Raw genomic sequence first — 15,295 nt, 5'->3', positions numbered from 1 at the left:
CTAACGTCACAGGTCCGACGGAAGTGTAGTGTAGAGAGGCGCCCTGACAGCGCCGGCTTGGTACGGCTGGCGGTTGGCCGGTCCAGGCGGTAAGGCCGCCTCTCCGGGTTTTTTTGACACCCAGGCTGACCCGCCTTTCCACCCCGCCGGGTGCTCAGGCACCCACCGTATGCCCGCCGAGCCTTCTGCACCCCGCCCCCCACCCAGGGTTCCGGCCCCCGGGGAAAGCCCTGGCCTCGTCCACCCGCTGGGACCGTAGCCTGGGAAAGCCTTTCTGTTCGGTGGGCAGCGTGGGCACCTCAGGGATTAGGGATAGGAACGGGGATCCAAGGCTCCTGCCTTATTCTTCCCAATTAAGCTTTTCCTCCTGAAGTCGTATAACCCCTTTCACCCTGCGGTAGGTAACACAATATCCCCGACTTTCAAATTATTTTCCACAATTTCTGCCGCTCCTGACTCCCACCCTGTTTTATTATGTGAGTCTTTTATCGATGTCTCTGCAGCCAGATCCAGCCTTCTAGAACCATGCGCCCGGCAGCTCTGGGTGCCACCTGTTGCACCGGGCGCACGCCGCTGCACAGGACGGGATGCCGTTTGAATTCTCCGTGAATGTTGGGAGGAGGAATGCCCGAGCTGCCGATTGAAAATTACCCAAACCAGAAATATGTAGGCTGGGGACCCTGAATCACGTGAGAATTGCTGCTCTTTGTTTCCTCTGTCTTAACCTCGTGAATAGTTTGTAGTTTGCTTATCTCAGTTGGAAGTCCAGCTCCAAATCATACTTGCTAAGACCCAAAGAAACCATTTCCAGTTAATACAGACCTGTGTGTTGACTCTGGCCCCTGTGGGTGATCCCTGATTGCTGTGGGAGTGGGTCCCTGACTGCCTCTGGGGTTTGTTTGTTCCGGTAACGTTGTCAGCAGATTATTTTGGGTACGTTCTGTATCAATGTCTATGTGAGTGTTTAAGTAAGTACAAAGATGATTTGTTGCTGGTGGGAGGGAAGGTGTATGCATTTGGCATATCTCCCCCCGTTTTATTTTGGAATTTGCAGGCGGGAGGTGCCCTAAAGACATCACAGTGGTTTGATTAGAAAACTCCCTAAGCAGAAGAACTCAGGACCATCTGGGAGGCCCTAGTGCGAGGCAGTGTGTGCTCAAGGGCTGATGAATTCTGTTTAGGGAGTTGGTGTCTGAGAATGTGCACCATAGATTTTATCCCGCAGTTGTAGTCACACTTTTTCTGTTTCTTTGTAGCCCCAGGATGGACTTCCTGGTTCTCTTCTTGTTCTACCTGGCTCTGGTGCTGATTGGTGTTGTTACGATATGCATCTGCTCAAAAACCCATTACCTGAGAGGCCTGGTCAGAGGAGGAGCCCAGGTAACCACGATGCTTGGAGACCACTGGATTGTGACTACCACATCTAAAAGGCTCACCGGTTCCCTAATGGAACAAAACACAGATGTCATTTTTATTCATTTGTTCACTTCTTTCATTTATGGCAGTTATGGTATATCCGAAAGTCTCTGGGTTTTTTTGTGTGTGTGTGGGTGGGTTTTGTTTTTTGTTACTTTTGAAGTAACCTTGTGATGTTGCTTTGAGAGAAGATCACATTCTCAAGGTTGGCTATTTTTCTCTGGATTTGATGCCTGTGGTTGGGCGTGGATGTGAGCAATGTCTGCCTGGAGGGGCCTGATGAGTGGAACTGGGGGCTGTATGAGGAGAGAGCTGAGCATCAGCTGCCCACACTCCTTCAAGAATCCAAGTGAGCAAAGTTGGGGTCAGTGGCCTTTGGCAAGGGGGTTCACTTGGGAGGGACCTGGGCTAATGCCCAGTGACTGCAGGTGTGGACTCTGGAATCTGAGATTGAACCCAAGGCAGGGAAAGGAGTGGAATTCACGTTGGCATTACCTAATCCAGTCCCTCTGCTCACCTCCCTTTGCCTGAAGACCCCGACATAGTGCTTTCTTTGGTGCTAGGGTGAAAAAGGAGGAGCTGGCATCAAAGGCAGACCAGCTGAGTGAAGCCCTCCTTTTTATTCTCTCTTAAATCTCTTCTCTACCCGTGTGCAGAAACACAAGATCACTAGTATTGACAGCTGACCGGGAAGCATCTAATTTGTTTGGGAGTGGGGGGGATGAGAAATGAAACTGAATCTTTCTCTTTTATTTTAGGTAATTTCCCATATAATTCCAGAATGCCTTCAGAGAGCTATGCGAAAAGTGCTTCATTACCTCTTCCACACACGGTATTTATATTTCACAGATTACATACTATCTTCTCTTCTGTTTTGACTGCTAACTGTTGCTGTCCTGTAGCTTCAGGAAGTTTCTTGTTGGTTTCCAGGTGTGGTATGGGGAAGGAGGCTGGAAGGATCAAGAGTCCTGGTTCAGGACCTCTGCTCATAAATAACCTGCCTTTTATTTCTGGAGTTTTGACAGAAATATTTAAAGAGTGGGGATATATTGACATGCATTTCTGTAAAAAGAAATCTATCCTGATACCTCACTTCCCAGCAAAGATGATAATCATAATAGATAACAAATATTGAATGCTTGCTATTGCTAGGCACTGTGAGAACTGTGTCGCATTATGTAATTCTTGCTGTTATCCCAAGCCCAAAGGAAGCGGTTGGCCCCGGGTTAACTTTAGTATCACATGGTTTCTTCATGGACAGGGCCCTGTAAAACTAGCCACGTGTCTACTTCCTTTCAGAAACCACACCTTCATTATGCTGCACCTCCTCTTGCAAGGGCTGGTTTATGCTGAATACACCTGGGAAGTATTTGGCTACTGTCAGGAGCTGGGGTTCTCCCTGCATTACCTTCTCCTGCCCTACCTGCTGCTGGTTATAAACCTGGTGTTTTTCACGCTCAGCTGCATAAGCAACCCTGGTAAGTTGAGGCTCTCACTACAGAGACCGGCAGCCGTCGGTCTTACCATGCTACAGACCAGTGATCCCTCTGAGGACTTTGCAAAAGAGTTGATACGTAGTGTTCTCATGATCTTTCGGTTGTGATTGTTTTGTAAGTTATTTCTTCTTTGACCTGTGGGTTATTTAGAACTGCTTAAAATTTTCCATATACTCTTTTAGTTTATTTTTTGATCTCTTCACTAATAATTGTGTTATATAGAGAGTTTGTGATCCTTATGACACAGTTTCTTTTAAACATTGATAATTTGCATTATGGCGGTCACGTGTTGTTTTTGTAAATGATCTGTGTGTGCTTGGAAGAGTATGTTTTCTTGTTCTTAGGCACAGACAGCATATAAGTCCATTAGATCAAGTTTTTAAATTATGTTCAAGTCTTTTATATTCATACTAATATTTTTGTGTGGTCAATTATCAAGAGAGGCATGTTATCTCATTCTGATGGTAGATTTGAGATTTCTCCTTGCAATTTTTGCTTTACTTATTTACTTATAGTGTGTGTATACATATATCATGGTTATGTGTATATTTGTATTATATGTATTCAAGTTAAGAATTGGTATTCTCGTTCCATTGAATCTTTTTTCAAAATATAATTAGCCTCTTTGTCACTAGTAACGCTCTTTGCTTTCAGTTCTCTTTCGTGTGATGTTAATATTATTACACTTTTTTGGATTGATATTTGCTTGGTATCTTTTTTCCATGTCTTTACTTTTTTTTTTTAATGTTTATTTATTTTTGAGAGAGAGAGACAGAGCATGAGCAGGGGAGGGGCAGAGAGAGAGGGAGACACAGAGTCCAAAGCAGGCTCCAGCTTCTGAGCTGTCAGCACAGAGCCCAAGGCGGGGCTCGAACTCACGGACTGGGAGATCATGACCTGAGCTGAAATTGGATGTTTAACTGAGCCTCCCAAGCGCCCCTCCATGCCTTTCCTTTTAAGCCTTTCTATCCTTGAAGCACCAAGGGTCTGACAGCTGATGAACAGGTAAACTGCGGTGTGCCTATTCAATGGGACAGTATTCAGCAACAGGAAGGAATGAGGGAGTGACATGTGTTAGAACATAGATGAACCTTGAAAAACTGTGCTAAATGAAAGAAGCCAGAAGGGCGCCAGGTGGCTCAGTCGGTTAAGTGTCTGACTCTTGATTTCAGCTCAGGTCATGATCTCACAGTTCGTGAGTTCGAGCCCTGTGTGGCACTCTGCGCTGACAGTGTGGAGCCTGCCTAGGATTCTCTCTCTCCCTCTCTCTCTGTCTCTGCCCCTCCCCTGCATATGTGTGAGCACGCACTCTCTGTTGCAAGATAAATAAAATATAACTTAAAAAAAAAAAAAGAAGCCAGATACAAAAGACCAAAAATTGTATGATTCCATTCATATGAAATATCCAAAAAAGGCAAATGCATAGAGACAGAAAGTAGATTAGTGATTGCCAGGGGCTGGGATTAGAGAGAAATGTGGAGTGGCTGCTAACGGGTTTCTTTTTGAAGTGATAAAAACATTCTAAAATTAGTTGTGGTGATGGTTGCATAACTCTATGAATGTACTAAAATATGTTGAATTGTGCACTTTAAATTGGCGAATTGGGCTTGTGAGTTGTATCTCAATAAAGCCATTTATTTTAAAAAAATTTTAAGTTTATTTATCGTGAGAGAGAGCGAGCAGAGGAGGGGCAGAGAGAGAGAGGGAGAAAGAGAATCCCAAGCAGGCTCCACCCTGTCAATGCAGAGCTCCACAGTGGGATCCATGATCCCACTGTCCACAACCCACGAACTGTGAGATCATGACCTGAGCTGAAATCAAAAGTCGGGTGCTTAACCGACTGAGCCACTCAGGTGCCCCAAAACTTTATTTAAAGTGAATTATTTAGAATATTAAATATATAAGTTTTAGTTGCACTTTGTCAGGACAGATTTTGTGAATGTCCAGTCTACCGTATTGCTCAAAACTGACATTTGTCCTTTTTTCAGGCACTATAACAAAAACAAACGAGTTCTCGTTACTTCAAGTTTATGAATTCGATGAAGTGATGTTCCCAAAGAATATGAAGTGCTTCACTTGCAATGTGAGGAAACCAGCACGATCCAAGCACTGCCGTAAGTTTGGCTTTGGTCGCTCCCTCTCACCTTTGTACAACAGACGTGGGCTTTGTCAGTAAGGGAAGGTTCCAGAAATCTAAAGCAAGGCCATTTGTCTCCCAGGCATGGGCAGCCTCTGCTTGTAGAGGCCAGATAGCGACTCCTTCAGATGACTGGAGGTGAGGTCTCGATATTCTTACATAGTGGGCAACTCAGCCCCAGGCATAACAGCCCATCCTTTGCCGCGCAGCGGGGCGTGTTGCCCAACAGGACTTCTGTGGGATGCTGTGTTTGCAGATTTCAGTGCTGGCAGAGCCTACTCTTCTGGGGAGTAGCCAAGATTCTAGACTAGTGCTGCCCAAAAAATATAATGTGAGCTACATGTGTGATTTAAATTTCCTAGTAGCCGCATTACAAAAGTAAGATGAGGCAACGTTAAATTTAATTATGTATTTATTTAACGTAACCTATTTAAAATATCATGGTTTATGTAAGAGCTTTTTTTTTATTTTTTTTTTTTTTATTTTTTTTTTTTTTTATTTTTTTTTTAAATTTTTTTTTTTAACGTTTATTTATTTTTGAGACAGAGAGAGACAGAGCATGAACGGGGGAGGGGCAGAGAGAGAGGGAGACACAGAACCGGAAGCAGGCCCCAGGCTCCGGGCCATCAGCCCAGAGCCCGACGCGAGGCTTGAACTCACTGACCGCGAGATCGTGACCTGGCTGAAGTCGGATGCTTAACCGACTGAGCCACCCAGGCGCCCCAAGAGCTTTTTTTTTAAAGTTTATTTATTTTGAGCGAGAGAGTGAACGGGGGAGGAGCAGAGAGGGAGAGAGAGAATCCCAAGCAGGCTTCATATTGGCAGCACAGCGCCCACTGTGGAGCTTGAACTCACGAACTGTGAGATCATGACCTGAGGTGAAATCAGGAGTCAGACGCTCAACTCACTGAGCCACCCAGGAGCCCCTAAAACACCATTTTAACGTGTAGTCAGTTGTAAAAATCATTCATGACTCCTTTTCATCAAAGTCTTTCATCAAAGACTCCTTTTCATACTGTCTTTGAAATTTGGTATGTATTTTCCATTTACAGCACATCTCAATTGAGACAATAAATTTTCATAGGAAATTCTTGACCTTTATTTAGATTTCATAAAATTCGCAGTTGGAAGAACAGATTCACGTACCCAAGTTACTCTAGAAATTCTTACAAGTTTTTTCCATAACATAATCATTTTCCTTTAATAGTCACGTAATGATTCATCTCTATAAGAAGAATTAATTTGACTTCAAGGCATTGGTTTGGGGCACCTGGATGGCTCAGTCGGTTAAGTGTCTGACTTCGGCTCAGGTCATGATCTCACAGTTCGTGAGTTCGGGCCCCACGTCAGGCTCTGTGCTGACAGCTCAGAGCCTGGAGCCTGCTTCGGATTCTGTGTCTCCCTCTCTCTCTGCCCCTCCTGCACTCACATTCTGTCTCTCTCTGTCTCAAAAATAAAATAAACATTAAAATAAAAAGCATCAGTTTCAAAGTTAAGTCTGTGCAAGTTAAGTAAATTCACTAACCCTTATGTCATCTCAGCATTGCTGACATTGAACTTAAAGGAGCATTGCATAAATGGAAAAACAACTCTAAATTTAGCAAAATAAACAGTATTCTTTCAGGTTTTCCTCATGGCCACATTTTAAGTGCTCAGTACCCCTCTGTGGCTCGCGGCTACCGTACTAGACCCTGCACTTCTAATAGCCTGGTGATGGCAGTTGCCATTTCCTCCAACAGGAGTCAGTTTGTAAAAATTTCAGAGGTGTGCATGGTCTCCTGTTTCTTCAAGGACTAACTCGGGGCTGTGACTTTCCCTTTTCCGTGCAGGTGTGTGTAACAGGTGTGTGCACCGTTTTGACCATCACTGTGTTTGGGTGAACAACTGTATCGGGGCCTGGAACGCCAGGTACTTCCTCATCTACCTCTTGACGTTGACGGCCTCAGCTGCCACCATGGCCGTTGTGAGCACCGTGTTTCTAGTCCAGTTGGTGGTGGTGTCGGACTTGTATCTGGAGACTTACGTTGATGACCTTGGACACTTGCAGGTTATTGACATTGTCTTTCTTATTCAGGTAATTAATATTCACGGAGTTATGTTGTGGGATGTACGTTTCTGACTTTAGGATTCAACATTGGAAAAAGGATATTTATTTTCCCAGTCAAGAGATGAAGCCATTCCTTTTTAAAAAATGAACATGGGGTGCCCAGGTAGCTCAGTTGGTTAAGCGTCTGACTCTTGGTTTCCACTCAGGTCATAATCTCACAATTTGTGAGTTCAAGTCCAGCATCAGGCTCTGCACTGTCGTGGAGCCTGCTTGGAATTCTCCCTCTCCCCGCCCCCCCTCTTCCTCCCCTTCTGTGTCTCTTTCTCAAAATAATAAACTTAAAAAATTTAAAAAAAAAAAAAAGAATATATAATTTTTTTTAGCTGATAACAGTACATATACTGTAAAATTTATCCTTTTTGTTTTAAGGGGTTTTTTTTGTTTGTTTGTTTTTTTAAGTAATCTCTATGCCCAGTGTGGGGCTTGAACTCACAACCCTGATATCAAGAGTTGCTTGCTCTTCCAATGGAGCCAGCCAGGTGCCCCTAAAATTCATTATTTTGTTTTGTTTTATTTTATTTTATTTTTTTTTTTATTTTAATTTTATTTTATTTTTCATGTTTATTTATTTTAAGAGAGAGAGAGAGAGAGAGAGTGAGCACAAGCAGTGGAGGGGCAAAGAGAGAGGGAGAGAGAGAATCCCAAGCAGGCTCAGTGCTGTCAGCACAGAGCCCAACATGGGGCTCAATCTTGTGAACAGTGAGATCGTGACCTGAGCTGAAATCAAGAGCCAGACGCACCACCAGCTGAGCCACCAGGTGCCCCAAAATTCATCCTTTTAAACTATATAGTGCAGTGGTTCAGAGTTGTGTAACGACTACCACCGTCTAATTTCAGAACGTTGCATCACCCCGAAAAACTCTTACTATTAGCAGTCATTCCTTTTTGTCCTCTTCCCCTGGCCCCTGGCAACCACTAATCTGCCTTTTGTCTTTATGGAGTTGTCTTTTCTGGACATTTCACGTAACACACAGTCTGTCTTTTGGGCTGGCTTCTTTGTTTAGCATGGTGTGTCCATGGTTCATCCACGTTGTTGCATGAATCAGTATTTCACTCCTTTTTATGGCTGAATAATACTCCATTGTGTGGACACACCACATTTTATTCACGTATCAGTTATGGACATTTGAGTGTTTTCACTTTTTGGTTATTTTTGAATAATGCTGCTTTGAACATCTGTGTACAAGTTTTTGTGTTTTCATGTCTCTTGAGTTCCACCCAGGAGTAGAATTGCGGGATCGTACGGTAGCTCTGTTTGTAATCATTTGAGGAACTGCCAGCCTGTTTTCAAAGTATCTTGACCATTTTCCATTTCCACCAGCAACGTGTGAGGGTTCCACCTTCATACATCCTCGCCTACACTTGTTACTGTCTTTTTGATCATAGCCCTGGTCATAGGCACGAAGCGATACCTTACTGCAGTTTGATTTGCATTTCCCTGATGACTTCACGATGTTGAGCAACTTTGTGTGTGCTTATTGGCCATTTGTATATCTTCTTTGGACAAGAAGATTTAGAGGGGAGGCTCATCTTTTTTTTTTTAATTTTCTTTTTCGTATTAGAGAGAGAGAGACAGAGAGACAGAGCTTGAGTTGGGGAGGGGCAGAGAGACGGAGACAGAATCCAAAGCAGGCTCCAAGCTCCAAGCTGCAAGCTGTCAGCACAGAACCCGATGCAGGGCCCAAACTCACAAGCAGTGGGACCATGACCTGAGCTGAAGTCTGATGCCCAATTAACTGAGCTACCCAGGCGCCCTGAGAGGCTCATCTTTAAATTGAGTTGTCTTTCGGGGCGCCTGGGTGGCGCAGTCGGTTAAGCGTCCGACTTCAGCCAGGTCACGATCTCGCGGTCCGTGAGTTCGAGCCCCGCGTCAGGCTCCGGGGCTGATGGCTCGGAGCCTGGAGCCTGTTTCCGATTCTGTGTCTCCCTCTCTCTCTGCCCCTCCCCCGTTCATGCTCTGTCTCTCTCTGTCCCAAAAATAAATTAAAAAAAAAAATTAAAAAAAAATAAATAAATAAATTGAGTTGTCTTTCATTCTTGTGTTATAAGAATCCTTTTTATATTCTGTACACTTGACCCTTATCAGATATACGATTTGCAATGATTTCTCCGATTCTGTGGGTTGTCTTTTCGTGTTTTTGATAGTTTTCTCTGAAATACGAAAGTTTTACATTTTGATTTTAAGTTGATTTTTTTCTTTTATTGCTTGTGCTTTTTGGTGTCATATGTAGGAATCCATCGCCTAATCCAAGGTCATGAAGATTTATTTACACTTACGTATTCTTCTAAGTGTTTTTGTAGTTTTGGCTCTTACAGGTTAGGCCTCTGGTCATTTTGAGTTAAATTTCGCACATGCCGTAGGGTAGGGTTCCAACTTCATACTTTTAGTATGTGGGTATCTAGTTGTCCCAGCATCCTTTTTTTGAGAAGACTGTTTTTTGCTCATTGAATTGTTTTGGCACTTTGTCAAAAATTAATTTACAATAATGTAGGGTTCTTATAAAACTCATTTGATGGCTAAAAGATTTCTACTGCATTTATGGGAAGTAGCTTGTGAGCAGTCACTGTTTTAGGTAACTGGTTAATTCTTCTTGGTTTTTTTTCCTTTTGTTCAAAGAAAATGAACAAGTGGAATGTATTCCATAAATGCAAGGTTGGTTCAATGTTAGGAAATTGATTAGTATTTTATTCGGCATTATTAAATATAAAGAACAATAGCATGGTCATTTCCCTGTCTCTCTCTCTCTTTTTTAAATGTTTATTTATAGTTGAGAGGAGAGACACATAGCGTGAGTTGGGGAGGGGCAGAGAGAGAGGGAGACACAGAATCCGAAGCAGGTTCCAGGCTCCGAGCTGTCAGCACAGAGCCTGATGTAGGGCTCAAACTCATGAACCATGAGATCATGACCTGAGCTGAAGTCAGACACTTAACCAGCTGAGCCACCTAGATGCCCCACATGGTTATTTCTCTTGATACTGAAAAGTGTTTCACAGAATTCAACACCCATTCTAATAAAAGCACTCAGAAAATAGAAATGGAAGGAGACTGTCTTAATATGGTAAAATGCACAGTAAAACTAGTATTTTTTTAAATTTATTTTGAAATAACTGTGATTTATAGGAGGTTACAAAGAAACCTACAGGAAGCCTATGCGCTCTTAAGCCTGCCCTCCACTGCCAGCCCCTCCCCCCATGCCAGCATCCCTAGGCAACCACAGCCCAATGCCAAAACCAAGCAGTTGACATTGGCACAATCCGCAGAGCTGATTCAGATTTCACCAGTTACATATGTGTTCATTGGTGTGTTGTGTGTGTGTGTGTGTGTGTGTGTGTGTGTGTGTGTCTGTGTGGATCTGTGTAATCTGTCTCGTGTGTGCCTGGATAACCCCCACTATAGTCAGCATGTTGTGTCCATCACCACAGACTCCCTCGTGTTACTCCTTAAGCCACAGCCTCATCCTGCATACCTGCCACTGCTACTCTGTTCTCCATCTCTATTAGTATGTTATTTCATGATTGCTACATAAATGGAATCACATCATATCTTTTAGAGATTGGTTTTTTCACTCAGTGCAGTTTCCTTGAGATCCATGCAAATAGTTGCATGTATTTAGGGTTCCTTCCTTTTTGCTGCTGTATAGTATTCCACAGTATGGGTGGACCACGCTTTGCTTAACCATTTAGCCTTTGAAGGACATCTCTGTAGTTTCTGGGTTTTAGCTATTAACTAATAAGGTTGCGTTGAACATTCCCATTTACAAGTTCCTGCATGATACCTCTCCACTGTGATTGTCGGGTTGATAAGTCCATTTTAGGTTTTGAAAAGGACCACCATACTCTTTTCCAGAGTAATGTACCAGAGTAAAATATACCGTTTTACATTCTCACCAGTGATGGAGGAATGACTGGTTTCTCTGCTTCTTTCCAGCATTTAATGTTATCACTGTGTTTCATTTTAGCCATTCTGATAGGTGTGTAGTGATTTGTTGTTTTATCCTTGAGTAGTTTTTGTTTCAGTTTTTTTCATTTATGTAAGTGTCCAAACATACTGAAAAGTTACCTGTATACTTTCCACCTAGATTTAAAAATTGACATTTTAATCTGTTCTTTGTGTATTTTTCTTTCTTTCTTTTTTAACAATTTTTAATGTTTATTTATTTATTTTGAGAGAGAGAGAGAGGACAGAGTGTGAGGGGGGGATAGGCAGAGAGAGAGGGAGACAGAGAATCCAAAGCAGGCTCCAGGCTCTGAGCTGTCAGCACAGAGCCCGATGCGGGGCTCGAACCCACGAACTGCGAGATCATGACCAGGGTCAAAGTCAGCACCCAACTGACTGAGCCACCTGGGTGCCCCTTGTATTTTTCTGTATTATTAGACATAAACTGGAGACATTATGTTGCTTCACCCCCAAGTACTTGAACATGCATTTAAAAAAAAAGGTTATTCTTTTTAATTTTTCTTTCTTTTTTTTTTTTTTTTAATTTTAGAGAGCAGGAGCAGGGGAGAGGAGCAGAGGGAGAGACAGACAGACAGACAGAGAGAAAGAATTCTAAGCAGGCTCCACACTCAGTGCAGAGCTTGATCCCACGACCCTGGGATCGTGACCTGAGCTGAAATCAAGAGACACTCAACTGACTGAGCCGCCTAGATGCCCCTGGAACATGCATTTTTATAGAATGTCAACCTCCAACATAACTACAATTCTGTTATCTCACCAAGGAAAAGTAATAATAAATATATGTAATAAGTATAGAATATAAAGTAAATATGTAATATATAATCTAGTCCATATTGAAATTTCCCCATTGTTTCAAATGTGTCTTTTATAAAGCTCTTTTGCCTCCTTGAAGCAGAATCCACCTTGTAGTTAACACATTGCATTTGAATGTCATATCTTTTTAGTCTCATAGTCTAAAATAATGCCCTTCCTTTTTTTCATGAAGTTGACATTTAGTAGTTTAGTAGTCTTTTAGAATGTCCCTTGGTCTAAATTTGTCTTTTTCCTACTTGTGTCAACTAATTTTTCTCTGTTCCTTAATATTAATGTGAACTGGAAGTTAGTTCTAGAGACCTGATCAGATTCAGGTTAAATGTTTTTGGCAAAAATGCTTTCTAGGTAGGAGTGTGTATTTCATGTTGCATCCCATCAGGTGGAACACAGGGTCAGTGACACTTAGCTTGATCTGTTGCTTAAGGTGGTGCCCACCAGCTCTCTCCATTGGTGAAGTGCATTTTCCCCTTTACGGTACGTAATCAGTGTATATGGTTTTGTTTTTGTATTTAGGACTTTCTGTAGGATCGCTTCCAAAAAGTATATGTACTGAGTCAAAGATTATTATTATTTTTTTTAACATTTACTTATGTTTGAAAGAGAGAGAGCATAAGCGGGGGAGGAGGGGAGAGAGAGAGAGAGGGAGACACAGAATCCGAAACAGGCTCCAGGTTCTGAGCTGTCAGCACAGAGCCCGACGCGAGGCTCGAACTCACGAACCGCGAGGTCATGACCTGAGCCGAAGTCAGACACTTAACTGACTGAGTCACCCAGGTGCCCCTGAGTCAAAGATGATTAACATTTATAAATAAATCTTTTGATTTTAATATATATCGTCAAATTGTTTTTTAGAACATTGTGGTTAGGTGGGGCTTCTAGCACAGAGCCTGCCTGGGATTCTCTCTCTCTCTCCCTCTCTCTGCCCCTCTTCCACCTGCTCTCTCTCTCTCTCTCTCTCTCTCTCTCTCGGTCAAAATAAATAACATTAATAAAATAAAACCTTGTGCTTAGAGTGATTGGCAAGTATTCACTTTGTTGTGTCAGGGTGGACATTGAGGATGCCCGGTGGTGGCAGGTGCTTCTATGTTAGTAGGAATACATGTTGTACCCTTTTAAAGAATTATATTTCTGGGGCGCCTGGGTGGCGCCGTCGGTTAAGCGTCCGACTTCAGCCAGGTCACGATCTCGCGGTCCGTGAGTTCGAGCCCCGCGTCGGGCTCTGGGCCGATGGCTCGGAGCCTGGAGCCTGTTTCCCATTCTGTGTCTCCCTCTCTCTCCGCCCCTCCCCCGTTCAGGCTCTGTCTCTCTCTGTCCCAAAAATAAATTAAAAAAAAAAAAAAAAAAACGTTGAAAGAATTATATTTCTTTATTACTTTTGATTACTTTCCTTGTTTGGCAGTCATTTGTATATCTTTTTTTGTGAATTATGTCCTTTATTATACTAGAATTACTTTAGATTTGAGGTCATATAATAATGATAGTTCATTCTTGTATTTGTTTTCTGTTTGTGTATCCTCTTTTGTATAAAAAAAATCCTATAAAAAAATTTAGACATCCTTTCTCATCGAATCTGTCTCTTTTCTTTGTGACTTCAGTTAGAAGGTCCCTCCTGTGAAGAGTTTTGATGCGCCTGCCTCTCTTACTCTTGCCTTTCAAAGATACTGAACACTGTCAAAATTCATTTTCTTTATTCTAAAAAATAACTTCTAAAAATTCAAGCAGTCCAGAAGTGCTTAAAATGAAAAGGGGGAGAAGACGGGGAAAGGGCTCGAAGGCACAAACCTGTAGTTGAAACAACTAACCTTGTCGTGATCATTTGCTATATGTCACGTTGTGCACCTTAAACTTTCACAATGTCATGTCAATTCTGTCTCAATAAAGCTGGGGGGAAACACATGAAATTTAAAGCATCTTTAAAAAAAAGTGAAAACTGGGGGTTATACCCTGCCCTTCCCAACAGCTCACTGCCTAGAGGCCACAACTTTTGTAGCTTGGTGTGTACATTCAGGCTTTTTTCCTGTGGTTATCGATATTACCCACCTTCATGGAGTGTGTTTTTGTTTCTTATAAGAATATGATCCCATGTGGATCCTTGCCTCTTGTCTCTCTTATCCGGCAATATTTTGCCAATGTCTTTTCCGAATCAGTATGTAAAACTTGGCCTCGTTTGTACCGGCTCCTTATTATACCATAGTATCATTACCCCAAGATTTTACTCTTTCTCACGACTGGACTTCCTCTTTTCGGAAGAGGGGCTGTGAAAATCACTACAGTGAATACTCTCGTACGTGTGTTTCTTTGGCCATATTGTGTTGAGAGAGAGATCGGTCTCCTGTGTCCGTCTGGATTTATATTGTGATGCATGAAAGAAGATCTGTATTTATTTCTTTGTTTTACAAGTAGCTGACTGGCATAGTCACATCTCCTAGTATCCTTTTCCTTTTCCTTCGGTGTGCACGTTTCATTTATCCCATAGTAAACTCCTGCATGCTAGGACTGCTTCCGGGGCTCTTTGTCAGTGCCATTTATGGTTCTGTTTTGTGTTCAGTGGGTCAGGTGTGTGTACAGGTGGGTGAGCTGGGGCGGCAGCTCTCACGTGCCTGCAGACGAGGCCAGGGCTGGTGGGTGCTGGTGGCCCTTACTTGTGTCACAGCGTGGCGACTGCCTAACGTGCTGTTCCTTCTCTGCCCCCAGTACCTGTTCCTGACCTTGCCAAGGATCGTCTTCATGCTGGGTTTTGTTGTGATGCTGAGCTTCCTCCTGGGGGGCTACCTGTGCTTCACTTTGTACCTGGCTGCCACCAACCAGACCACTAATGAGTGGTACAGAGGTGACCGGGCCTGGTGCCACCATTGTCCCCACGTGGCCCGGCCCCCATCAACAGAGCCCCAGGTCTACCGGAACATTCACTCCCATGGGCTTTGGAGCAACCTTGGAGAGATCTTCCTACCTGCTGCTGCACATTGTGCCGAGAAAATGAACTAAGAATGAGAAGTGTTACTGCTGTTTAAATATAGTATACATTTATTTGTACGTTTAGATACTTTTAAGCATCGGTGTGGTGTTTCTTCGTTTTGGGGTGTTTTGTTTTTTTGTTTTTTTCTCTTTTGGCTTCTGCTGCATGTTTATAAATTGGCTTCAAGTAGTTAAGGAAGGGACGAGAAAACTCGTGTGTATTGGGTGCCTAATCCTTACAGGTGCTGTGCTGGACCCTGTGGTAGAAACCCCCTTGCCCGTCCTCTGTTCACTCAGCCTGTTGGAACAGAGTATATCTGAAGTCCTGGTGTCAAGGGGACCAGAGATGCCTTCTCAGAGGACCCAGCTAACCTTGGTCTCCCACTCTAGACTCTAGACCTCAGACTTCTGAC

The 15,295-nt window shown here is 43.0% G+C and overlaps 1 protein-coding gene across 8 annotated transcripts; it reads left to right on the top strand.

Annotated features, from left to right (window-relative positions):
* The first annotated feature begins 13 nt into the window (after positions 1-13).
* ZDHHC4 (zinc finger DHHC-type palmitoyltransferase 4) lies at positions 14-14,960 on the top strand. Of its 8 annotated transcripts, none has more exons than XM_058712024.1 (8): positions 14-397; positions 504-689; positions 1,257-1,380; positions 2,175-2,248; positions 2,716-2,894; positions 4,901-5,026; positions 6,879-7,096; positions 8,719-8,927. In XM_058712024.1, the coding sequence occupies exons 3-8, from the start codon at positions 1,264-1,266 to the stop codon at positions 8,872-8,874; spliced, it is 870 nt and encodes a 289-aa protein (XP_058568007.1). In that variant the 5' UTR covers positions 14-397; positions 504-689; positions 1,257-1,263; the 3' UTR covers positions 8,875-8,927. The 8 variants fall into 8 exon arrangements, with proteins under 8 accessions (XP_058568007.1, XP_058568005.1, XP_058568003.1 ...); XM_058712022.1 differs by having other exon boundaries at positions 6,879-7,123; XM_058712020.1 differs by lacking the exon at positions 8,719-8,927 and adding an exon at positions 14,622-14,960 and having other exon boundaries at positions 15-397.
* The last annotated feature ends 335 nt before the right edge of the window (positions 14,961-15,295 follow it).

This window comes from Neofelis nebulosa, chromosome 18, assembly GCF_028018385.1.
Source record: "Neofelis nebulosa isolate mNeoNeb1 chromosome 18, mNeoNeb1.pri, whole genome shotgun sequence".
NCBI classification, from domain to species: domain Eukaryota; kingdom Metazoa; phylum Chordata; class Mammalia; order Carnivora; family Felidae; genus Neofelis; species Neofelis nebulosa.
This window is presented reverse-complemented; position numbering and strand designations above follow the sequence as displayed.

Excerpts from the sequence above, each read along its gene's own strand:
- ZDHHC4 (XM_058712018.1), top strand. The coding sequence starts at position 1,264 with ATGGACTTCCTGGTTCTCTTCTTGTTCTACCTGGCTCTGGTGCTGATT. Across the intron at positions 1,381-2,174 it reads TGGTCAGAGGAGGAGCCCAG|GTAATTTCCCATATAATTCC; the intron begins GTAACCACGATG and ends CTTTTATTTTAG. Across the intron at positions 5,027-6,878 it reads AGCACGATCCAAGCACTGCC|GTGTGTGTAACAGGTGTGTG; the intron begins GTAAGTTTGGCT and ends TTTTCCGTGCAG.